Below are 25,627 nucleotides of genomic sequence, written 5' to 3' on the forward strand. Positions count from 1 at the left end.
GATTCCAACAACCAACTCTTCAAAAATCCCATTACCTACAGTGTGCATATCTCTCTCTAAATTCCACAGTTCACTGTACTACTTCATGTACTGTACATAGGCCTGTTCGAGCTTCATTTTCAACTACACATGCGCAAATCCTCAAAACCTGATCCAACATTTATCCTGGGCTTTTTGCAAACAAGCATCTTTACGAAAATTACAGTAGGCCTATGTGAATAGCTCTTTACGCAATGTTGAAAAAAAAAATCAAACTTCAATGTTCTGAAGCACAGTAGTTTAGACACGAATGTTGCGCCAAAGTAAAATTTACTGAAGCACGTTTGCAACAGAAATTTGCAACAGAAACTACTGATGGTAAGAATACACATTTTACATAAGCAACTCTTAATGCAGAGAGAAGAAACATACTGTGAGATGAAATATCCTGTTCAGGATCAGAGATGTTAGCTTCCCACAAAATTCATAGATTGTCTCAACTCATTACATTTTCTGATCAAAACAATGATTCAAATACAAAGTGGCTATTCTTACGACTAGTTGCAAGAATAATTACCGACAACGCATGCGCAGTTGCTATTTTTATGACCAGGAGTACTATTTTTACGACGAGGAGTAACAATAATTTCCGGTTAGGGTTAGAGTTAGGGTTAGGATTGAGGTTTAGGGTTATGTTTAGGGTTAGGGCTACCCCTACTACATGCGCAGTTGCTTTATTTACTTAACTGCGCTTGAATTCGCCTTTGTCGTAAGAATAGTTTATAAATAATTGTTACGACTAGTCGTAAGAATAGCCACGGCCATTCAAATATCATGTGATAGTCTCAGAAACAATTCAATTGCATCTTTGTACCCGTTGTCTAAAGGTTTAAGTATTGGTGGGGCTTATTCACAGGGCAGCCCTGCGAATAGCCAGACACATACACCTTATTCACAGGGCAGCCCTGCGAATAGCCAGACACATACACCTTATTCACCGGGCAGCCCTGCGAATAGCTGGACACAAGTATCTTATTCACAGGGCAGCCCTGCGAATAGCCAGACACATACACCTTATTCACAGGGCAGCCCTGCGAATAGCCGGACACAAGTATCTTATTCACAGGGCTGCCCTGCGAATAGCCAGACACATACACCTTATTCTCAGGGCAGCCCTGTGAATAGCCAGACACAAGCATCTTATTTGCAGGGCTGCCCTGCGAATAGCCAGACACATACACCTTATTCACAGGGCAGCCTTAGACTGGGTTAACGGGCTCAGTAATTTTTGGGGCTATTCGAGTTTGCTTCTGAGCACCAGCTATCTTTTTGAGAGTCTTAATTGGGATCGAGCCTCTATATTTTGAGGAATTTATTGGCCTTTGGGATTCCTATCTTAATGCTGTTAGGATTGGTTTTGGGAGCCTAGGGCCTTAAGATTGAACCAGTCTAGCATTAGTACCGCCAACATAAAAAAGGTCATCCCTCATTTTTACCTTTGTTTTTGCAGAGTGACTGCTCATTTGCATGTAAAGGTGTGGGAGGGCTTTCAGGCTTTCAGGCAATATCGGCTTTTGGGGAATCCCAAGATAAGCTCCCTTAAAATAAAGCTTTTAAAATTGAATTGCTGGGGTTCCAAAAATTAGCTTATGAAGTGGCTAAGACTATACAAAAGGTTGGCTTTTTCAAGGCCCATAAACTGACTGGTATCAATAGCAAAACCTTAATAATAAATCTATTTTCAAAAACGATACAGCCCTGCGAATAAGGTGTCTGTGTATGTTATTCGCCGGGCTGCCCTGCGAATAATCACTTCGTTACGTATTGTATGTGACAACAAGACCTAGCGTTATGATATTAGAGTGCACACAATTATAAGATAGTCTTTAGCCTACAGTACTGTCTGTTACATTATAACTAAGGTAATATTAAGCATCCAGTTTCCTTTGCCCTTAAATAATAACTCCAGGACTCTCTTCTCCAATTGTACTGCGTTATTCGCTCATCTCTTAACTTTTGAGAAGTCTTTGGTAAGCACTTTTTTATAATTTAGTGCAACTGCTGCTAGGCTAGGCCCATTTTGTATAGTAATACAATAGACTATTCGCGGAACCGTTACCTGTGTTAACCGTGTTATCGTGAGACGGTGACCCTGGTTCCACCTTCACGGAGATTTGAAACATCTTGTTTCCCGTAGATAAGTGCTCGGTTGATGATGTTCTGCTTATTTTGCCGTTGATCCGTTTCGTCTCGCGAATTTATTTTTGTTTTCCACTTGGCGATATTTGAAAATTGCACCCCAAAGATGTGATTGAGGTTGCAGCAAAAGACTACGATAGAACTTACTAGAAGTAGAAGACGACATGAATTAACAAATGGTGGCCTACGTACGGAAGCGTAGAAAAGTCATGTAAGTTATTTTCATAAAATCATTTTGATGATATTGCAAAAACTCGTCGATATATCAGGGTGAAAATTTACGTTTTGACTACATATTCTAAATCGTCAACATGCCAAAAATCTGGAAAAAAATCCGTTTTGTCGAAATGAATCACCTCGTAATGGTTACAAAAATATGACAATTGACCTTATAACACCAGATCGTCAAAATTTCACAAATCTGAATACGGTACTGACGTTTTGTCTAAGTGTATCTAGCCAAAACGTCAGATTTATGATATTTTGACGAGTTAATACCTATTGACAAATCGTCAATTTTAAAGCTGTTGACATTTTGATGACTTTCTGCAACGCGACAAAACGTAAATAATAATTGAATTTTGTGTCACTTTGATGAGTTGGTATGATGGAGTCAAAACGAAAAAATGACTCCTGCCATTTTTTAAGATAATACATCACAGCAAAACGTCAATTTTCATGGTTTGGTTATTTGGACGATTTGATATTGGTTGACAAAATTGCAATTTTCATATTGATGTTATTTTGACGAATTGTTGCATCGCATCACGTCAGTTAACATGTACCTTTTGCGCTGCCGTAGTCAGAAGCACGTCTGTTTTTTCTTTGCTGAATGCTATGGCAAGCCATATGTGCAATAATTCGATAAACCGAGTTTATCGCCGTTAAACTCTGTCTTTCGATCGATAAAACCTTAGATTATCGAATGAGTAGCGAAAACCGAGTTTATCAAATGGGATCTGTTTTTTGCAGAAAAAGCAACCATTTTTTGTTTTATGTTGCTAGATTGATAAGGCTTCTCTCCTGTAGGTAATATTTCATACATCCTCAAATTCCCAGAAAAGTAAAAACATTTTTTTTAATTTGAACTTTGTGGGCCAGGTCGGAGACTGAGGAAGGTAGCATGTTTGGAGGTTTGGAGGAGGTGATAAGTGGTGGTGATGGTGGTGAGTGGTTGCTGGCTTCAACGTTTGGTTCTGGTTCTTTTTATTTTCAAATTTCTTTTGCTTTCCGATGGATAGGATTCGGAGGCTAGACGGACATCTTTACCCTATGACGGTACGTGTAGCTGTTTCTGGTAAATTTTGGTTGGATGGTTGGTTTATGTTCTGGAATTACGTTTCTTCTGGTAGATGAGGTCCCCAGATTTCCATATCTAGGCCGGTGAGGGTGATCATTGTCACGAGTATGCTTGACGCAAGTCTAACGACTATCGTGCAGCTGGATAAATTTACTGATGAATATTCATTTGTTGTCTGTTTTGCTCACGAAGTTCAAATTAGTAACGTACGACATTCTAGTATATGCTTTGTTTATTTCACTGATTGCTCGACGGGCATCAATTGAATTTGTGTAAGTCTTTGTTTAGATTAATTTGCATAAAATGCAGGTAAAGGGTCGGTATGAATAGGCCGGGTAAGCAGGTCAGGGCGTGGTATTCGTGTTTGGTATACTGTACTTGGTGCAAGGGTGCTGGGTGCACCACAGCAGTTTCTTGTTGCAGTTGGACACGATGTCCGTTGGGCGACGTTATAGCCCGCAGTACTTCGCTATTTCACTATAGTATATGTAGGGGCAACTTCAGTTCCCCGCTGATGAATTCGTGGCAATATATATCTTGTCATATATCGTAAAGGACGTACCGATACGTGTAAAGAGCCGGAACCTGACCGAATTCCGTGTCTCATCTTTTTATGTATACTAAGTCAAACCTTACTTTGCAGTAGAGGGAACGCAACTAGTTAGTCGTATTCTTGTTTCTTACTTGAGTGTAGCGAGGCCGGAATATGTTAAAGATTGGAAGGCACATATAAGATATATTTATGAGAAGTTTGTTAGTATCGAATGTCTGTACAGGGAGGACATATTGCAAACAGGTGATAAGTGTTAAGAAGGTGTAAAATATATGGGATCATACAGCGAGATCAATGCATGTTTGATATGTTTCCTATTACCGATGTAACGTCTTATTTGTGTGAAATATTTGTTTATACAATGCGTACATTTTACGTTTTGTTTCAAGGTTTTTGCCCCTGGTTACGAGGACTAAATAAAACTTATAGAAAAGACACACGCCATCCGAGTATTTACGTTGTCCAGCGAATAGTTTTACCTTACCCGTGACATTTGGGGGCCTGTCCGGGAATCGAACCCGGGACCTCTCGCGGACTTTTTAAGTCGTTGCCCAGCTTGAGAAGTATATGTTGAATGTTCTGTATGTAACTCGTCGGTTATAGAATATTGAGCTCGTTTTGTGTATAAGTTAATTCTGTGTAAAGAAAAGGAAGTTTTATACTCTCTATGTTCTCTCGTAAATTATCTTAAGAAGGGTGATGTGTCACGAGTATGCTTGACGCAAGTCTAACGACTATCGTGCAGCTGGATAAATTTACTGATGAATATTCATTTGTTGAGTATTTACGTTGTCCAGCGAATAGTTTTACCTTACCCGTGACATTTGGGGGCCTGTCCGGGAATCGAACCCGGGACTTCTCGCGGACTTTTTAAGTCGTTACCTTACCCGTGACAGTCATGTCCACGACATATATAGGTGTCTGTTTTAGTGGTTTGTGGTGAACTGGTGTAGATGATGTGTAGGAATGGCCACTTTGTCGAGGAAGTTGTCTCTAATTAAGTTGATTTAGTCTCTCGTTGTTTACTGATGGAATGTTGGCAATGGTTGTTACTGTTTCACAGTTTGTATCCTGTGGCAGATGGTAGGCGATTCTGCATGCTCTGCGTTGTGTGGCTTCAAGTTGTTCTGTGTTGTAGGTGGTAATGTGGGGCTAAGGCTGGTGCCGCATATTCGAAGAGTGGTCTGATCATCATCTTGTAAATCTTCATAGTGGTGCTTGGTGATGCTAGCGTGTGCTCTTCAGTTCCGGCAATTCTGAAAAAGTAGTCTGACACGTTGTTTGACATTTATTTGGTTGAGACGATGCTGGTATATGCCCAAGTGTGAGCGGGTTACTGTCGGTTATTGTCGTTATGTATTCCTAAGAATCGTACTTGGTTGGTGACTGGGATGATGGGTGTTGTTGAGTGTGAGATATGGTTGTTTTCTTATTCTGTTTCGTTTAACGATGTAGAGAATCTGTGATTTCTTAGGGTTTAACTCTATTCTCCAGTCCTTGCACCATTCGTGGATTCTGTTGATACAGTGTTGTAGGTATTCGTCTGCTCTGAACGGGTGAATGTGACTGGTCCAGATGGCAATATCGTCTGCGTATTGTGAGATTTTTGTATAGCCGTAGTCTGGTCGTGGGATGTCTCCTATACGTAGAGGATGTAAAGAATAGAACTGGTGGTGCTGCATTGAGGTGTACCCAAGCGCGTAGCCAAGGGGGGGGCGAAGGGGGCGACCGCCCCCCCCCCCTTGAGCATATTTTTTTTATGATATCGCGAGTAATTTCAAAATAAAAAATGCTTAGATGCAACTTACTGTGAAGTGCCATTTCCAGCTATCTGGGAGGCATTTTCGGCCAAAATTTTCTTACACGCTTCGCGCCAACATATGGTGGCGCTACGCTTAGATAGTTTGCATAGACTTCGCCACTCCCTTGGCAAATTCCTCGATACGCCCCTGGGTGTACCAGTGGTGAATTAATTGTAGTGGTCAAGAGAACGATGATCAGATTTTGAAGCTGCTAAAGCGGTATATGACAGGAAGCTGTCAGTGGCTCTCAAAAATCTCCAACCGTCAAAAGAAAAAGAAAAAAACGAACAGAAGGACCAAAGTGCAAGCGTAATTCCAAAATGATGAGGCAAGGTGACAGGAAAGATGAAAATAAAAACGATTGTTTATATCACCTGGAAAGTTGAAAAGGTGACTCGAAGTGTCTCGAAAATGCTCGATAAGATGTTTCGAGTCTATTGAAAAGTCTATTGAAAATATCTCAAAAAATATCTCGAAAGATAATTTAGTTGACTAGTGGCTGGTTTTCTCCAATGAAAAGAGAAAAAGAAAAAAAAAATCGCTGAAATTTCGCTGAAAATTAGAGTAAGCTGACATTGGTAGGTTGTTGACTCGTTGGTTCCTGAATCGCATACCGTACCCACTTCGAATATTCTGTAATGTAATATAATGCGCATGTTTAGAGTATTTAATAAAGCTTTGATGGCCCCAAAATGGCGCCTATGAAGATGAACCAATCAGACGTTCGCATTCGTGAACAATTGTTGGCCAATCTCTCCTACTAAGGGTCTTTATAAGCAACTAGAGTTCCTTAATTATAGAGAAAAGAACTCCTTAAGCAACTAGAGTTCCTTTATACTGAACTCTATGAGCAACGAGTAAAGGGCGCCCTCTATTTAGTTTTCTGTTAATTGTTCTCCCAGTCAGAATCGGACAAATTGCAAATTTGGTGGGCTTATAGGTCTTGAGAAGACCATTCGAAGAGATTGTTTATATCACTCTATACTCTCCGACCCTGGCTATTAAGAAAAATTCATCATAGACATATGTGGGCATCTAGGCGCCATGTTGGTTCTTGGCACAGCCATGTGAACATTTTGACACTGCCAACAAACAGAAAACAAAACCTACAGTAACATCAAATTGTACTCATTTTCACTCAAATCAAGTAGTCACCAAAAATGAGAGCAAAATCCAAAAACTAAGCACTTTTTGGCATATGGAAAACGGTCTCTATTGATGGTGGCAGGCATTTCTTCAAACGAATCAGTCTACAAAAGTTACAAAAAGCCGCAGTCCGAAGCACAACATACTTTACTTATTTCTTGCTGAAGGCGAAAGGAATATTTGCGGATGGTGATGTCGTGTGTGTATGTACGTATGACCAGTGGTGGCACCAGAATTTCCAAACTATATGGGGGAGGCGAGATAGAGGGGAGGGAGAAGAAAGCGAACAGTTTGTGGAAGAAATTTGGGTTACATAAAATACTCGTCACATGAAAATTTACGGGAAAGCCCCAGCCCACATGGAGGTTTCAAATCTACCCAGACTGATATAGTTGGTGCATGAACCTTAATTAATAGACGGGTTGTTGTCGGATAAAACTGTTACGACTGATGATTGAGGGGTGGTTTATTGCTACCCTCAAGAGGATCATGTTGGGTGGTTTGAAAAATAACGAATGCAAGGTTTAGAGGTCAAATGGTGCTTTTTGATGCAAATGTTAACTATAAATTAGCTCTATTGTATAATCAGGTCGAAACGCAAGGTTGTGGTGATGTCCACCACTGAAAGATTTCCTCCGACCGGCCAGGGTTGGGGCAAGCAATTCTGCCACCCTCCAGGCCTTGTCCGACCCCTTAAGTATACCACTGCCCTGATATTACAGATTGTGTACCTGCTTAGTAACCCCCCTCCCCCCCCCCCCACACACACACACCTCCCCTCCTCCCTCACACCCCATCCACAAAAACAAAATCTTCTAGTAGCATACTTTTTTTTCTCTTTTTTTAGGTTTTGTAAAGCGCCTAGAGGCCTTTTGGTATTTGGCGCTATATTAAGAACTTATTTATTATTATTATTATTATTATTATTATTATTATTATTATTATTATTATTATTTTACTGATCTTCACGATATTAACATTTGGTGTTTGATGACTGGGAAATGAAAAGAAACTTAAATTTCGGTTTTCAAAAGTGTTTTGCAATCTCCTACTTCACAATTCGTTGGCATTTTGATATTAACATTGACATAATATTGACAGAGGGTCGTATCGGCGTTGTGTTAGTGCTGGAGTAAATAGCTTGACCGAAAGTTTTGCTCAACCGACTCCGCACATACATGTAGTACATGCAGTCACGCGAGCGCTTTGAAATTTTTGCGAAAAGAGCATATTCCTTGTCCAAAAGTGTTAGGTTTGATCAAGTTATACCGAGTCCCAATAGTAAATAATCCAATGTTCCATACAACAATTGAAAGGTAAAAGTGTAAATATATTGAATGTAACAAATTTGAACGGATTAGAGGATGTTGAAAACCACCAACAATGCCTTTTAAGTGTGTATTCCTGTAAATACTCCATGTAATGTATTTCCACATTGACTCTTGGGGGAAGTATGTCACTTAAAGGCTTCCCACTGTACATACTGTAGGCGTACCACAAACACGAATGAGATTGACATCGAGTGACAAAAGGAACTTCTGAAAGCCAGTTGGCTTACAGATTCCTTGCCATATTTTCTTTGAAAACATTCGACAGTAAATTTGATCTCTGTTGTCCTCAAATGACCTGTGACTTCTGGCTCTGAGATCACCCAGTCAGTTCTATAGTTTAAGTTATAGATGTACACTTCGAATAGTTTAACCAAGTCAGGTAATCCCAGCCAAGAGTATTACTTACTTTTTATATGGTCAAGTCATGTACCTTACCTAGTACTATAATCATGATAAATACCAGCTGCCTGACTTTTATTGTTGCCAAGTAACCATCTAAACATAGCTGGTTATGGACGTACACAGAGAAACTGACTTTTCATTATATTTTTTATACGTTTCAGAAACTCTGTGAAGTTTGAGGTCTTGAAACCATATCAAGTACTTGTGCCTATTAACAGGATTCTAAGCTTCCAAACACAAAAATGAATAAATTTATATCATGCTTCTAAGTAGGTCCCATGTCCATTTCACTGTGGTTATGGACGTACAGATTAATTAAAAACATACAAAAACTCATTTATTACAAATACTATTTATTGAAATAAAACATTGAACATGGTATCAAAACAAACATAAACAATAAAAGAGAAGGAAAGTATTCCCTTAACCAGTGGTTTTGCTACAGGAGATGAAATAATCCCTCACATGACTGTCCCCCCCCCCTCCCCAATTTCCACAAGATTTTTTTTTTTTTAGGAGGGGGATGAAAGTACCTTCTATATACTTGCCATTACCCCACCCCTCACATATGCTGTCCATCACACTTTTCTTTAGCCACAATTTGTGTTGATGCCACAGATCCATTCCTTGTGAAGTTGGCAATTACTGCTCTACAAAAAGTAATTATTAAACATGGCAGTAAAACTTTATAACACCCAACAACAAATGTTCTTAGCAGTAAACACTTGAATCATACAGTAATAATGAATATTGACTATCCATACACATAACTATAGACATTTCACTTTTAAGTTGCTCTAACTTTTGTTCAACATCTTTTTAGGATTTCTAGTTTGAAGGGGCCTGTTCCAATTAGGTTTAACTAGCTTATAAATGTTATAAAATTGTTTAATTTATCATCTAACCTAACTTTATGAGCTAGCATTAATTAAGCAATGTTGTTATGTCTAATATACAGGATACCATATTGTCTAAATGCATCTTATCGGAAATTTTTAGGCAAGGGCATCCATATGGATGATAAGAGTGGGGGGTATTTTTGACATTTATGTAAGCAGTTTCTCAGGAGGCACTTACAGTATCTTGACCCATGGGGGTCTGATAGCAATTTCCCCATGGATACAAAATTCAGGTGCCCCCAGTAGCCCTCATAAACTATGATGTAGATAGAGTGCTGCCCTCATCAAACGTTCTTGTTCAAGCCCTTAATAAATTATATCCTAAGTACATGCCCACATATATCCCTTAAATAATGTGATGTTCCTCTTTTCAAAGAAGCCAATAAAATATTTAACAAAAACAAATCACCTTAGGCCACAAACCTCTGTTCAGTATCCCTAAACAATGTTTATAAAAACAAAGAAATAACATAATTAGGCAGTCACTCCCTTCACCTCATCAATGTGCATAATTAGCTAATGTTTATTCATATATGAAACTAGAATTAAGAAGAAGCTGCAAAATGGTCAATTTTTGATGGATATTTTATGGGAGTTGCAGCTGTTTTTATGCTATCTAATGCCTACGTAATACAGTAGAGTAATTAGGACCATAGACCTTTAAGGGTTCTTCCCTATGTCAGGCTATGTGTTCTTGCATGCTTCCTCAGAGCTCAAGTTAAAGAAAAACAATGGCCACAGTATTCAAATTGATATGTGTTCTTTTGTGTATTTTCAAATTTCTCCAAATCCAGCAAATTCTGTCTCACCGTCAAGGGGTTTTTCCTGTGTGTGTTCTTTCATGTCTCTTCATATTTCTAGATACAGCAAACGTTTTCTTACAGTAGTTGCACTGATAAGGCTTCTCTCCTGTATGTGTTCTTTCATGGTTCTTCAAACAAGCAGCACGGGTAAACTTTTTGTCACAGTAGTTACACTGATAAGGCTTCTCTCCTGTATGTGTTCTTTCATGTATCTTCAACTGTCCAGAATAAGCAAACAATGTCTTACAGTAGCCACACTGATAAGGCTTCTCTCCTGTATGTGTTCTTTCATGTTTCTTCAAATTAGCAGCTTCTGTAAACATCTTGTCACAGAACCCACACTGATACGGTTTCTCTCCTGTGTGTGTTCTTTCATGTATTCTCAATTGTCCAGATCGAGCAAACATTTTCTTACAGTATTTACAGTGATAAGGCTTCTCTCCTGTATGTGTTCTTTCATGTGTCCTCAGATTTTGAGACAGTGCAAACATTTTCTCACAGTAGCTACACTGATAAGGCTTCTCCCCTGTGTGTGTTCGCTCATGTCCCTTCAAGTTTTCTTCTACTGCAAACATTTTATCACACAAAACACACTGATAAGGCTTTTCTCCTGTGTGTGATCTTTTATGTATATTCAAACCAGCAGATTGGGCAAACTTTTTGTCACAGTACTCACATTGGTAAGGCTTCTCTCCTGTATGTGTTCTTTCATGGCTCTTCAAACTAGCAGCTTGGCTAAACTTTTTGTCACAGTACCCACACTGAAAAGGCTTTTCTCCTGTGTGTGCTCTTTCATGTATTCTCAATTGTGTACAATCAGGAAACATTCTCTTACAGTAGGTACACTGAAAAGGCGACTCTCCTGTATGTATTATTTCATGTTTCCTCAAACTACCAGATTGAGCAAACTTTTCCTCACAATAGCTACACTGATAAGGCTTCTCTCCTGTGTGTCTTCTCTCATGCCTCCTCATTTGTCCAGATTCAGCAAACATTTTCTTACAGTAGTTACACTGATAAGGCTTCTCTCCTGTGTGTGTTCTTTCATGTACCCTCATCTGTCCAGATTCAGCAAACATTCTCTTACAGTAACTACACTGATGAGGCTTCTCTCCTGTATGAGTTCTTTCATGGCACTTCAAACTAGTAGCTTGGGCAAATTTTTTGTGACAGTAGTTACACTGATAAGGTTTCTCTCCTGTATGTGTTCTCTCATGGCTCTTCAAACTCGAAGCTTGGGCAAACTTTTTATCGCAGTAGTTACACTGATAAGGCTTCTCTCCAGTATGTCTTCTTTCATGTCTCCTCCTTTGTCCAGATTCAGCAAACTTTTTGTCACAGTAGTTGCACTGATAGGACCTCTCTCCTGCATGTGTTTTTTCATGTTTTTTCAAACTTCCAGTGTGAGTAAACAGCTTGTTGCCATTTAGACTGTTGTCAGGTTTCTCTTCTGTATGAAGTGTAAAAATGTCTGTCTGATTTGGTTTTCCTATCATTTGTTTAGTATAGCCAGAGAATTCTTCTCCATCATTTGCCTCATCCTCCAGGCTGAATAACAGATGACATGAGTAGCTATCAACTGGTTCCAAAGACTCATTTTCTCCCTTCTTAACATCCTGTTGATGTCCTTGGTGATGTGAGTGAGCAATGTGTCCAGAGGGCAGTCCCTGCGATACTGAAAAATGAAGCAAAACATAAGGTGAAATAATAACAATGGAATGACAACTGTTTTAGTGATTCCACTTTTCTTAAATTAGAATATTTTATTTAGGACTACAGATGGTGTAAGATTTGCTCTCAACCTTGCTACTGTAGTTGTAAGTGATTAGGACCTCGTTCTGGTCAATGTGAAATTATCCACATGGTCATATGTTTACTTTGTTTTACTTCACAGTTTCTGGGCCTACTTAGTAGCATGGTGGGCTCATAATTGACACACTTAAGGATTTCATCACCGATGTCTATGAATGAAAGATCTAAATCACTCAACTGTATGCACCCTTCTCATGTAGTTCCTCAGAAATGTAATGATCTAAAAAAATGTATTGCTCTGGGCTTACGAAACGTACAACTGAGAAGAAATTGACCACAGAATGTCTGCCTTGTCAAGTTCTTTCGTTCCCCTAAATTGACACATTCGTCGATAAGCTAACTGTAGTGTAAGCCTACTGTAAGTATACATCTATTGACTTATGCTGGTCGCTATGCCCTGTCTGAGCCTCGAATCTCAGCTCCCAGACAGTAGTGGTATCACACTGAGGTAATTTTGGTTATTTTAGGGAGTAAGATTCCAAATGCCAAACAAATGTGAAAAACTGGGGGGGGGGGGGGGATTAAAAGCTTTAAAAAAACACAATACAAGACTTTTCGCGGAACCGTTACCAGTTATATTATTAAGAGAGGTATCTTGCACAGGTGACGCTGGTTCCGACTTCACGGAAATGTGAAACATTTTGTTTCCTGTGGATCTGTGCTCGGTTGGCGATCTTCTGCTGTTGATCCGTTTGTCTTGAGAATTTCCTTTTTATCATTGATGACATTTAAAGATCGCGTAACACCCAAACATGGCACAGAACTACAGTTTACCATGGAGGTAAAAACTGTTTTTCCATGGTCGATTTCACAAATCGTGTTATTTATGCATAAGCTCGCCATAGAAACAAAATATCCCACTTCTATGGTTTAGGCTATACGCCGCTAGTTCCGAAAAGCATCAGTCTATGGAACGCCAAAAAGAACAAAAGGTGGCCTTGCTACTAAACTGGATTCTCTACTTCCCTAAACAGGAGGTGATACTACCATAAATAAGAGGTGCTACAGCCAGGAGCACACCTTATTATCTCACCTCCCTACATGTATAGAACGATGGGATATGGTACGTCACACCACATCAGAAATGTGAGGAAGTGTATGAAGGAGCAAAAATAGTATTGCGAACTCCTATACCGTAAGACTGATCGAGTTCAAACTTGGTGGGTAGGCGATGGACCATCTAGTAAACTCGTACCATCTAAAATACAGATGAATGACAACAAAACGGAGGTCATTTTGTTTCATTCATAGTTCTATAACAACAATACTGAGACAAGTTCTACTTTGGTGCACGATACTAATGTTGACGTTGTTGACTCTGTTAAGCTATTGACACTATAACTTGTCTCTGAAAAAAAAACATATTTCTGAGAAATACAGGATTGCTAGTGGCAACCTTACCAAAAATCAGAAAAATTCGTAAGTTCCTTGATTGTGAAAGCTGTAAATCTGTGGTTCTCGTAATATCTCATCTTGACTATTGTAATACTTAACCGATCGGTTTACCTGCCTCTACCCTGCTTCGGGTCCTTACAGTCTAGCTATACAAAACCAAGCTGAGAAATTGATTCTGTGCAGAAGAAAATATGACAGTGCCAGGGACTGTCTTTTCACTTTACATTGGCTCCCCATTGAGCAATGCATTACAGTTCTTTGTTTGATTTATAAATGCATTAATAAATAGGCCCCCGATTATTTGTGTAAGATGCTCACTAGGCGTGTTTCGTCATACCGCGTAAGAAGCATATCTGCTACTTCTTTAATCGTTCCCGCCACCCGCACAAAACAGTTTGGCAAACGTGTATTTTCTGTAACTGGGGCCATATGCTGTGGAACGACTTGCCGTCTTCGGTTGCTAATCAATCCACATTTCTCTCTTTCACAAAAGGTCTGAAGACAGTTCTCTTTAATGAGGCCTTTAAGGAATCCTCTTTTTCAGTCTTGTTGCTATTTTTGTTCATTTTTTTGTTTTATTTTTTCCTTGTAAATTAAGCGCCATATCGTTTTAGTTATGGCGCTATATAAATGCCTTATAAATATATATATACGTGCTAATGACATCTTAGATCAAAGATCCTAGGTCAAGAAACCTAAACGTTGGTTTTCAGTCAGTTTCTGCTTGCCAACATATAGGAAAATCATTAGACCATGCGATATGTAGAGACTAACGAGACGAATATAAATAGGACAGATTTAGGGTCGGGGTAAAAGGTCAACACTCAAAGTAGCCTAAATTGCGCGAAAAGGGGTATCGCAACCTCTGCCTCATCCAAAAGTCCTATCAAGTTCAAACTTGGTGGGAGGGTGTGTCACGAACGACTTTATTCATTGTACGTGTATTCAGTATATGCTGGTCAGGGTGATAAGTAGGTCACTCGTCGTGACTGACAACTTGCAATTGTGCGTTTTTTTCTGGAAGCTACGAGAAATGATGGCGCTATTCGGTATTAGCGAGTACAAATTTCCAGAACATACGGGAAGTAATTTTTAGCAGGTGACCGGATATCGTCGACCAATGAACGTTGAACTATCAGTCGTATCTTTTAGACATGGATGATTCTCGATGTTTTTCCGTCAGGATTCCTGGAAAAGAACTTTCGGGAGATTTAACCTCGGCTATATAAGAAGAGATATTTTCGGTGATTTAGAGTTTAGTTCAGAATTTTCCGATCTATTGTATAAAGAAATTCATCTGAGATAAAAGATTAATCGAGGGGACGGACGGAGGAACCGGTGGACTGTTTGTTTATAAGATTGGTGCGTTTAACCGGGACAGGCGTGACTTCGGCAGAGTTTTTCGGAGTTCACCCAGGAGGAAGCCATCCTTGGGATACAAACGTTGAGTCGAATTGGACCAGCGGGGAACGGTTTTGCTCCTGACCAAGTCACGGGATACCAGCCTACGAGGGAGAATCCCGACATCGTTGTTGGTGACGCAAGGAGGTCAGAACAGCTACGAAAGGAACCGAGAGCCGGCACGCGCCGCGTAAGATAAGTTAAGTAATCTTTTAAAAATTTAACGGCCGTATAATATTGTAAAATCTGTCTGTAATATTCCAAATTTCTAGTACCAATAATCCTTGTACAAATCAGTAGAGATCGTATCATTGTAAATATATCGATTTTGTTAACTTTCAGAAACCTCTCAGTAGTCTTTTGGTCCGTTGAGTTTACTTCCCTGAATCTATCTAAAATTTTATTTTTATCGGCTTTGAAGGCCAAAGGAAAAACCCGGGGTCGCAACAGAGGGGGCGCTAGAGGGTGCCACTTTGTATTATCCCACGGAAGTTGTGACAGGGTGTCTTACCATGAAAACTCGTACCTGTGTGATATCCTACGTCAGATACCTCCAAAACTTTGGTTTAGCCAGTATCTGCTATAGTTAGTGTGTTAATTGCAACAAGTTATTAAACCACAGAATATGTAAAGAATAAAGGATCAAAGATTAAAATAGTGATTATGTGCAGGGGCGTAGCGAAGGTTTTTTTGTTGGGGGGGGGGGTGTGGAGAATTTGATTTGCCGACGGATCTGGAAGTGATGACTGAAATGGGGGAGGGGTCTAAGGCGAGTGGGTGCCCCCTCCCCTTTGGAACATTTTTAGTTTTGAAACGTCCTTAGATGCAATCTGGTGCATATTTTAAGTCAAATTTGATTTGCCGACGGATCTGGAAGTGATGACTGAAATGGGGGAGGGGTCTAAGGGGAGGGGTGTCCCCCTCCCCTTTGGAAATTTTTTAGTTTTGAAACGTCCTTAGATGCAATCTGGTGCATATTTTAAGTCAAATTTGATTTGCCGACGGATCTGGAAGTGGTGACTGAAATGGGGGAGGGGTCTAAGGGTAGGGGGTCTACCCCTCCCCTTTGGAAAATTTTTAGTTTTGAAACGTCCTTAGATGCAATCTGGTGCATATTTTAAGTCAAATTTGGCACGGAAGAAGCTCCCGTTCTCCTTTTCTCTATTCAGCTTTCCTTCTTTCTTCCCCTTCCGCTCTCTTCACCTTTTCTCCTTTTGCCGACAGACCCAAAATTTGCCGACAGCGACCAAATTATTGGGGGGGGGGTGTGACACCTCCACACCCCCCGCTCGCTACGCCCCTGATTATGTGGTTGTTAAGGGTTAAGGGCAATTATGTAGGTCAAAGGTCAAATTGGCCTAAAATTAGCTTAATAGTGTCATGAACTGCTAAACCGTAATTCGGATTAACTTGAGCTTGTGTGATTGATGACATCAGAGGTCAAAAACCTAAAAATTGGTGTTGAACCATTTTCTGCATATCAACATGTAAGAACCAGAATGCAAATATGCATTGTTGTTTCGATGATGTAACATGAGCAGTTTTCTTCATGAATCTGACGTGATGTATAGTGTGGGTGTACATGCATGTTTACAAGGGTTTCACGATTTGACCTCTGATGACCCCAAATGACATTTGACCTCCACCAAAAATACTAGGCTTCTTTAACTCAATGTGGTACTTCTACACACTAAATTAGAGGTTGGCCCAAGCTTCCAGTATTGAGATAAGGTGATTACAAGGTTATAACAATTTGACCCCTGGTGACCCAAAATGACCTTTTCCCTCCACCAAAAACAATAGGCTTCCTTTACACATTGTACTTCTACATATCAAATATGAGGTCTGCCAATGATTGCCTTCTTGATATATCGTGTTTACGAGATTTTCGAGATTTTCACAGTTTGACACCTTGTGACCCCAAATGACCTTTGAACTCTACCAACAACAATAGACAGTTTGTTCTTAATGTGGTACTACTACACACTTAATATAAGGTCTGCCCATGCTTCCCATCTTGAGATATCGTGTTTACAAGGTATTCACAATTTGACCTCTGGTGACACCAAATGACCTTTGACCCCCCCCCCCCAAAAAAAAACAATAGGCTTCTTCTAATTAAAGTGGTATTTCTACACACTAAGTATAAAGTTGGTCCGACCTTCTCTTCTTAATTTAGATATCGTGTTTAATACAAGGTTTTCACAACTTAACCCCTGGTGACCCTAAATGACCTTTGACCTCCACCATAAACAATATGCTTCACAAACACACTCACACATACATACACACATACAGTACGCCTTCACGAATGCAAAGGTTACAATTATCATCGAAACCAATAAGCCATTAAACATCGATGATAAAGGAGAATGATGAGACAAATACTAGAATATTCCATTTTGGATGTTGAGGGTTAGATTAAAGGACAATGTACGTCAAAGGTGAAATTGGCCCAAATTTCATGCCTTGTGTAAAACAACAGTGATGGTCATTTTAGGTAATATCATTTTCTACTCAACTTAAAACTAAACTATACATTAAACATTGGATTCCAGCCTATTAACAAAGATGACAACCAGATGCATTCAGAAGTTATATACCCAACAATCACTTCTGTCATGGAGAATATCATATCTGCAACATCATGGATTGCCGAATTGCTCATTTCTTGCCGAAGGCAAAAGTATTCTTTGCAATGGTGATGTCATGTGCGTATGTATGTAATTCCAAACTTTCTGGAGAGGTGAGATGGAGGGGAGGGAGCAGGAAGCAAACAGTTTGGGGAAATCATTTGGAGGTAAAACAACACTCATTACATGCAAATTTAGGGGAAGAACCCAGCCCATATTGGGAGGGGGGGGGGTTCTAAATTTACCTAGAGTGATGAAGGTGGTGCCTGAACCCCCATTAATGGATGGGTTGTATATGTATATGTGATCTTCCCGCAAGCAGGAACTCGCGAAAGAAGCCATGGAGGCTTGTAGACTCGCAAGCTTGACCGAAGCCAATCTCTCGGCACACATCCATTTAACGTCCATGTCGGGAAGTTGTTATTGAACAACACCCTTGCCAGACGACACACATTGCTGTCGGCGGGAAATCGAACCGGGGATCTCATGACTGGGAGACGCCGGCGTTAACCACTAGGCTATACACTCCGCCGGGTTGTTGTCCGATAAAACTGTTACGACTGACGATAGATAGATAGAAAATTTATTGTCCATTTCAGAAAAACAGAAAACGGAAATTATTTCCCGTCGACAGTAAACATAAAACAATAGTGAATACAAACATAAACATACAATAAGTAAACTATAAGTGAACAACTACGAGAATAAAACTAAATGATTGAGGGGTAGTTTATTGTTCCCCTCAAGAGTTTCATGTTGGGAGGTTTAAGTACTAATTAATGCAAGATTTAGAGGTCAAATATATCTATATATATATATATATATATATATATATATATATATATATATATGTATATATATATATATGTATATATATATGTATATATATGTATATATATATGTATCTATATGTATCTATATATATGTATATATATGTATATATATATATATGTATATATATATATATATATATATATATATATATATATATATATATATATATATATATTATATATGTTAATGAAATGGAGGTAAACAACAAAGGCAAATGAATATATATATAAATGAAAACGTAATGAGGAGGAAAATCCAGAACAGTGAAAAAACTTCCAGCCTCTACCGGGATTCGAACCCGGCCTCCCACTTTGTACGCGGACACCCTAACCAACTAGGCCATGGACGCTGATTATGTCCATGGGCGCTAACTAATCTGAGAGTAAACCATTTGTTACAATTAGTTCATTCATGAGGCTTTTCTCCTCAATGTTATCTTCAATGTTGCCCCCAATTTGCAGATTGAGTAAACCATTTGCAACAATATCCACCTTCAAGGTCTATGGACACCGAGCCAATTGGCCTCATATGCAGTTCATTTGTTGTGTGTGAGATAATGTTGAGTTGTTTTGAAAAGCCCTTTTTTTCTAATATATACAGTTTGAAGTTTTGATAAATCTGGGAAACCCATTAAATATATGCTAACTATGACATAGAGTGTTACCTTCATCAAATTTCTTATTTTAACCATTAATTAGTTATCCCCTTAGTACATGCCCACATATATCATTTATATAATGTGATGTTCCTCTTTTCAAAGAACTTAAAAGACAATACAGTTTTTCAAAAACAAAATCACCTTAGGTCGCAAACCTGTGTTCAGTGTCCCTAAAACAGAGGTTATAAAAACAAAGAAACAAAAGTAACATAATTAGGCAGTTACTCCCTTTACATCATCAATGGGCATCAATAGTTATAAAAGTTCATTCATATATAAAACTTGAAGTAAGCAGAAGTTGTAAAATTGTCAATCTTTGATGGATATTTTCTGTAAGTGGCAGCTATTTTCATGTTATCTTATGCCTATTAGAATTATTAGGAAGATATTGTCATATAAACTTTAAGGGTTCTTCCCATGCTACCTCAGAGCTCCAGATAAAAAAATATATACTGGCCATTATATTCACAGTGATAGGCTAATTTGATCCTATACATGTGTACTTTTGTGAATCCTCAAATTACCAGAATTTAATCAAACATTTTCTCATAGAAGTTAACTTTGATGAGGCTTTTCCCCCGTGTGCAATCTTTTATGGCTCTTCAAAATAGCAGCTTGGAAACCTTTTTGTCACACATTCTATTATAGTATTTACAGAGGCAAGGCCAGTTCCTGTATGTATTATTTCATGTGTTCTCAAACTATCAGATTCAGCAAACTTTGCCTTACAATAGTTACACTGATATGGCTTCTCTCCTGTATGTGTCTTTTCATGTCTTCTCATTTGTCCAGAATCAGCAAACATTATCTCACAATAGTTACACTGATAAGGCTTCTCTCCTGTGTGTGTTCTTTCATGTCTCCTCATTTGGTCAGAAGTAGCAAACATTTTCTTACAATAGTTACACTGATAAGGCTTCTCTCCTGTGTGTGTTTTTTCATGTCTCCTCATTTGTCCAGAATTAGCAAACATTATCTCACAATAGTTACACTGATAAGGCTTCTCTCCTGTGTGTGTTCTTTCATGTCTCCTCATTTGGTCAGAAGTAACAAACATTTTCTTACAATAGTTACACTGATAAGGCTTCTCTCCTGTGTGTGTTCTTTCATGTGTCCTCATTTGTCCAGACACAGCAAACTTTTTGTCACAGAAGTTACACTGAAAAGGTTTCTCTCCTGTATGTGTTCTTACATGCTTCTTCACACAAGAGGCTTGGGCAAACTTTTTGTCACAGAAGTTGCACTGGAAAGGCTTCTCTCCTGTATGTGTTCTTTCATGTTTCCTCATTTCTCCAGATTCAGGAAACTTTTTGTCACAGTATTTACACTGATAAGGCTTCTCTCCTGTGTGTGTTCTTTCATGTATCTTCAACTGTCCAGAATAAGCAAACATTGTCTTACAGTAGTTGCACTGATAAGGCTTCTCTCCTGTGTGTGTTCTTTCATGTGTCCTCATTTGTCTAGATTCAGCAAACTTGTTGTCACAGTATTTGCACTGATAGGGCTTCTCTCCTGTATGTGATCTTTCATGTGTCCTCATTGGTGCAGAGTCAGTAAACTTTCTGTCGCAGTAGCTACACTGATATGGCTTCTCTCCTGTGTGCGTTCTTTCATGTATCTTTAATTTTCCAGAATCAGCAAACATTTTATTACAGTAACTACACTGATAAGGTTTCTCTCCTGTATGTGTTCTTTCATGTACCTTCAAACTAGAGGCTTTGGCAAACTTTTTGTCACAGTAGTTACACTGATAAGGCTTCTTTCCTGTATGTTTTCTTTCATGAACCTTTAAATTAGAAAAATTGGCAAATTTTTTTTCACAGTAGTTACACTGATAAGGCTTCTCTCCTGTGTGTGTTCTTTCATGTGTCCTCATTTGTCTAGATTCAGCAAACTTGTTGTCACAGTATTTGCACTGATAAGGCTTCTCTCCTGTATGTGATCTTTCATGTGTCCTCATTGCTGCAGGTTCAGTAAACTTTCTGTCGCAGTAGTTACACTGATATGGCTTCTCTCCTGTGTGTGTTCTTACATGCCTCTTCAAACTAAAGGCTTGGGCAAACTTTTTGTCACAGTAGTTACACTGATAAGGCTTCTCACTTGTGTGTCTTATTTCATGGCTCTTTAAACTAGAGGTTTGGGTAAACTTTTTGTCACAGTAGTTACACTGATAAGGCTTCTCTCCTGTATGTGTTCTTTCATGTATCCTCATTTGTGCAGATTCAGCAAACTTTTTGTCACAGTAGTTGCAATGATAAGGCTTCTCTCCTGTATGTGTTCTTACATGCCTCTTCAATCTAGAAGCATGGGCAAATTTTTTGTCACAGTAGTTGCACTGATAAGGCTTCTCTCCTGCATATGTTTTTTCATGTTTTTCCACACTTCCAGTGTGAGTAAACAGCTTGTTGCTACCAATACTGTTGTCAGGATTCTCTCCTCTATGAAGTGTACAAATCTCTGTCTGTTTTGGATTCCCTATTATTTGTTTAGTATTGCCAGAGGATGTTTCTTCATTACTGGCCTCATCCTCCAGGCTGAATAAAACATGACATGAGTAGCTATCGACTGGTTCCACGGACTCCTTTTCTTCCTTCTTAACATCCTGTTGATGTTCTTGGTGATGTGAGTGAACAATGTGTCCAGAAGAAAGTCCCTGAAATACTGAGAATTGAAGCAAAACACGAGGTGAAATTATGACAACAGAAACCAACTGTTATTTTCTACTTTTCATCAATGAGAATATTTCATTTAGGACTATGGATAAGACTTGCTCTCAACCTTGCTATTTTTAAGAGATGAGGAAAGTTCTTGCATTGATGTGAAATTGTCAGCAAGGTTATTGATATAGGCTTTTCAAGTAGCAGAGTGAAACATTTTTCTCTTAAAAATTAGTTTCACATTGTCAACAGAGAATCCTAAAAAATGGAACACAAATCCAACCAACATCTTTAGCTTATATTGACAGAGATCCTCGTGAATACAATTCCTCTGGACAACTGAGCAAAATCTAGCTCTCTTTTGGATATATCCCATCCCTCTTCCACATCCATATCAAGGGTAACACTATACTGTACTTGTACATGTAAAGTGGAGTTTTGAGGGCCTTTTGTGGTACTCTGTTTCCAAGATGATGGTCAAATGCTCGAATGTAGAACATTTTAGGAATTTTGCCGAAGATATGCAGAGCCAATCGATGTCAAAAGAAAACTTGGAGGGTACAGTAAGTGCTACAGTATATATACAGTATTAACAAATTCTAAGAATTGTTTTCCATATAAAATTACTGCCCTTGAAATTATTAAGTGATCTGAGAAACCAGGCCTGCGATCCAGGAGTGTCAAACATTGGAGCTTTGTCTGAAACCACTGAATAATTCATAGCCAGTTTAAAAATTCAAGTGTATTCCCAGGAAAGTATTTTAACTGTGGGATCATTTCTGTGAACATTATTCATCTGGAGACGTTACATGGAATCCAGTGACTGCATTCCCTGGAAAACAGGAACGTCTGGTGAATGTTAATATATATAAGCATGCACTAAGGACTGCCCTTACATAACACAGCTGTACTAAAGCACAGTAAAGTATACAACAATTTCATTAGAATTTCTCAACAAAAACGAAGAAATCAAAGAAGGTTCAATGGCAGGACCACAGCCTTTTGATTTTGATCTGATATTCACAGCAGTGGAATAACAGGCAAGGGAAAAGTAAGAGTAAACAGGGAAGAAGTAGATCGTGTGACAACTGTGCAATAATGCCTACGGAGATGGAGTTTGTTTGTTGCCATGAACTACCATGATAGTTTTGAAAATCTTCTTTTAATCCCAAAAGTCTGCATAATAGTCAATACGGACTTTGAACTGTTTGCCAAAAAAAAAGCAGTACTAAGAGCTACCTTAGTGATGAGGAATGACATCAGTGGCCAAGCAAGGATGTTCCATTTGAAATGGATATGAAGTAATCCTGAGTCTGGCAACGCATACTGTATGCTCAATGTTACAGTCATCCTACAGTGTAACTGTTACTTCAGCTAACCCTAGGCAAAGCTTCAGTGTGCTTGGTTTAGTGTAGCCTACAGTACAGGTAGGCCTTCTTTTCAATGAAAATTTTAAGAAAAGATAACTCTTGATTTATTATAACTATGACCTTCAGGTGCTTTGTTTATATTTTACAGTAAATATTTTTATACACTCCAGGCTTTGACTTTGTTCGAGAGTTTTTCCTTTAAGCACTTCATTATTTAGCGCTTTATGGTACTTGCACTGCAGTGTTTGGTATCTTTGATACAATATACTGTAACTAGACTATTCGCGGAACCGTTACCTGTGTTAACAGTGCTATCGTGCAACGGTGACCCTGGTTCCACCTTTACGGAGATCTGAAACATTTTGTTTCCCGTGGATTAAGACTCGGTTGATGATCTTCTGAATGTTTTGCGGTTGATCCGTTACTCCTTGTGATTTCCTTTTTCCAAGCTTGGTAATATGTAACAAGAGTCCAAGGTTCCTTGCTTAGTGGAATATTTAACTTTTAACTTGTCTAAGTGTTAAAAGCCTAAACTTAGGCCTGCGTTATTGATGACATCAGAGGGTTATCATCAGAGGTCAAAGGTCGAAAAACCTAAAATTTGATGTTGAAATATGTTATGCCTGTCAATGAAGGTAAAAGCCATTAAAGACTCGCCCCAATCCAGTAATGAAACGTGATACCTTGTTTTCTTTAGCTGGACCTGAGATTTCCATCGCTGTATCATTTGTACACTGTGCTGTGGACGTTGACCGCAGCTGTATATACTGACTGTACAATAGTGACTAATTACAGAAAGTAGCAAGCTGTGTGCGTATTTCCTGGGATGGTGGTATCTAACACTTCTGTTACATCTCAGTCAAAACTAGGTCATATTACCGGCATTAGACGTTTCTTTTTGCGCGAGTCTTCACACCCATTAAGCCACGCAGAATGTAGAGCCTGATAAGACAAATACTAGAATATTCCATTTTGGATGTTGAGGGTAAGATTGAAAGGACAATGTACGTCAGAGGTGAAATTGGCCCAAATTTCAAGCCTTGTGTAAAACCACAGTAGGCTAATGGTTGGGAAAATATCCTTTTCTACTGAACTTTAAATTAAACTTCACATTAAAACTGGGTTCCAGCTTATTAACAAGATGGTAATCAGATGCAATCATTTGTAACCCACTTTCGTCTTGGAGATGAGATCTGCAACATCATGGATTGCCGACTTGCTCATTTCTTGCCGAAGGCAAAAGTATTCTTTGCAATGGTGATGTCATGTGCGTATGCATGTTATTTCCATAGGCGTACGAGGCGGGGGGGGGGGGCAGACTGCCCCTCCAAATTTCCAGAGGACAAGAAATTCGGGCAAAAGTCCTGAAAAATTCGAGCAGCCTTAGAGGAGAAAAAAAATATATGAATATGAAGTAGCTTGCCCGAATCTTTTTCCGCGGAGAGCGTTCTGTGTTATTTGTTTTGTGACATTAATATTAATATAGGCCTAATGATTTTCTTTATTTAGCATCATGATGCCCGAATATTTCCGTGTAACACCACCGTAAGCGCAGCTCATCTGGGCTACCACGCTTTTGCACTATCGCCCAAAATTATTAACAGGGAACGCCGCTCACAATCGTGGTGACAAGCATGCATGGAGATTAGCGGTCTCTGAAGTTAAAAAAAAAAACCCGCAGTAAACATTTTTTAACTAGGCAACTGTATACCTGGACATCCCCGACATGAGTGTATATAAGACACATATTCTTTTTTCCATGGTGGGGGGGGGGGGGGGTTGCCTACAAGCCTAAAAATACAGGTTTATCATATTCTTTGTTATTTTTTATACTTATTTTGTGAGACAAATGCAGTCTCACCCGACACAACGACATTTTCCCGCCTACGTGGCGATGAAGAATGTATGTTTTCTGGGGGTAGCTGAGTACTGTGTTAAAATTATAAATACCGTAACTTAATAGGAGCTTAAAAAAAATATACTTTCCTAGTTTTCCCCTTCAAAGTGACGTAACCATTTATTCTTCTTCTAATTTACCAAATTTTTGGGGAAGTAAATTTCTAAACGTGAGATTCTAAAATAAAGAATGTTTAAATGCAACTTGCAAGGCCTCAGAAGTGCCATTTCCGAGAGGCATATTTTGCCAAGAAAATTCTTGCACGCTATACGCGCCAGCCGATGGTGGCGCTCCGCTTAGATAGTGTCACGGGAAATTTCGGGCACAAAAGTTTCTGCCCCCCCCCCCAAAACTGAAATGGTCCTGTACGCCTATGGTAATTCCCAAACTGTATGGAGAGGTGAGATGGAGGGGAGGGAGCAGGAAGCAAACAGTTTGGGGAAATAATTTGGAGGTAAAACAATACTCATTACATGCAAATATCGGGGAAAACCCCAGCCCATATGGGGGGGGGGTTCTAAATTTACCTAGAGTGATGTACGTAGGTGGTGCATGG

At 39.1% G+C, this 25,627-nt stretch overlaps 3 protein-coding genes across 3 annotated transcripts in view; all 3 read right to left on the reverse strand.

Moving 5' to 3' along the window:
• The window catches only part of LOC139984983 (uncharacterized), a 28,771-nt gene extending 26,412 nt beyond the window's left edge, over positions 1–2,359 (reverse strand). Inside the window, exon 1 of the mRNA XM_071999152.1 lies at positions 2,099–2,359. Within this exon, the coding sequence (XP_071855253.1) occupies positions 2,099–2,162 (64 nt within the window). The 5' untranslated portion in view covers positions 2,163–2,359. The remainder of the gene's footprint in view (positions 1–2,098) is intronic.
• Positions 1–25,627, reverse strand: part of LOC139984985 (uncharacterized) — a 99,226-nt gene that overhangs the window by 4,630 nt on the left and 68,969 nt on the right. The gene's annotated exons all lie outside the window — the stretch shown is intronic.
• Positions 9,049–24,235, reverse strand: LOC139984430 (uncharacterized). Its single transcript, XM_071998341.1, has 5 exons — positions 23,472–24,235; positions 19,747–21,808; positions 13,384–13,424; positions 12,797–12,934; positions 9,049–12,089 (listed from the first exon to the last, which is right to left on the reverse strand). The coding sequence occupies exons 1-5, from the start codon at positions 23,533–23,535 to the stop codon at positions 10,423–10,425; spliced, it is 3,972 nt and encodes a 1,323-aa protein (XP_071854442.1). The 5' UTR covers positions 23,536–24,235; the 3' UTR covers positions 9,049–10,422.

The sequence above is a fragment of the Apostichopus japonicus genome, chromosome 17 (genome assembly GCF_037975245.1).
Source record: "Apostichopus japonicus isolate 1M-3 chromosome 17, ASM3797524v1, whole genome shotgun sequence".
Taxonomy (NCBI): domain Eukaryota; kingdom Metazoa; phylum Echinodermata; class Holothuroidea; order Aspidochirotida; family Stichopodidae; genus Apostichopus; species Apostichopus japonicus.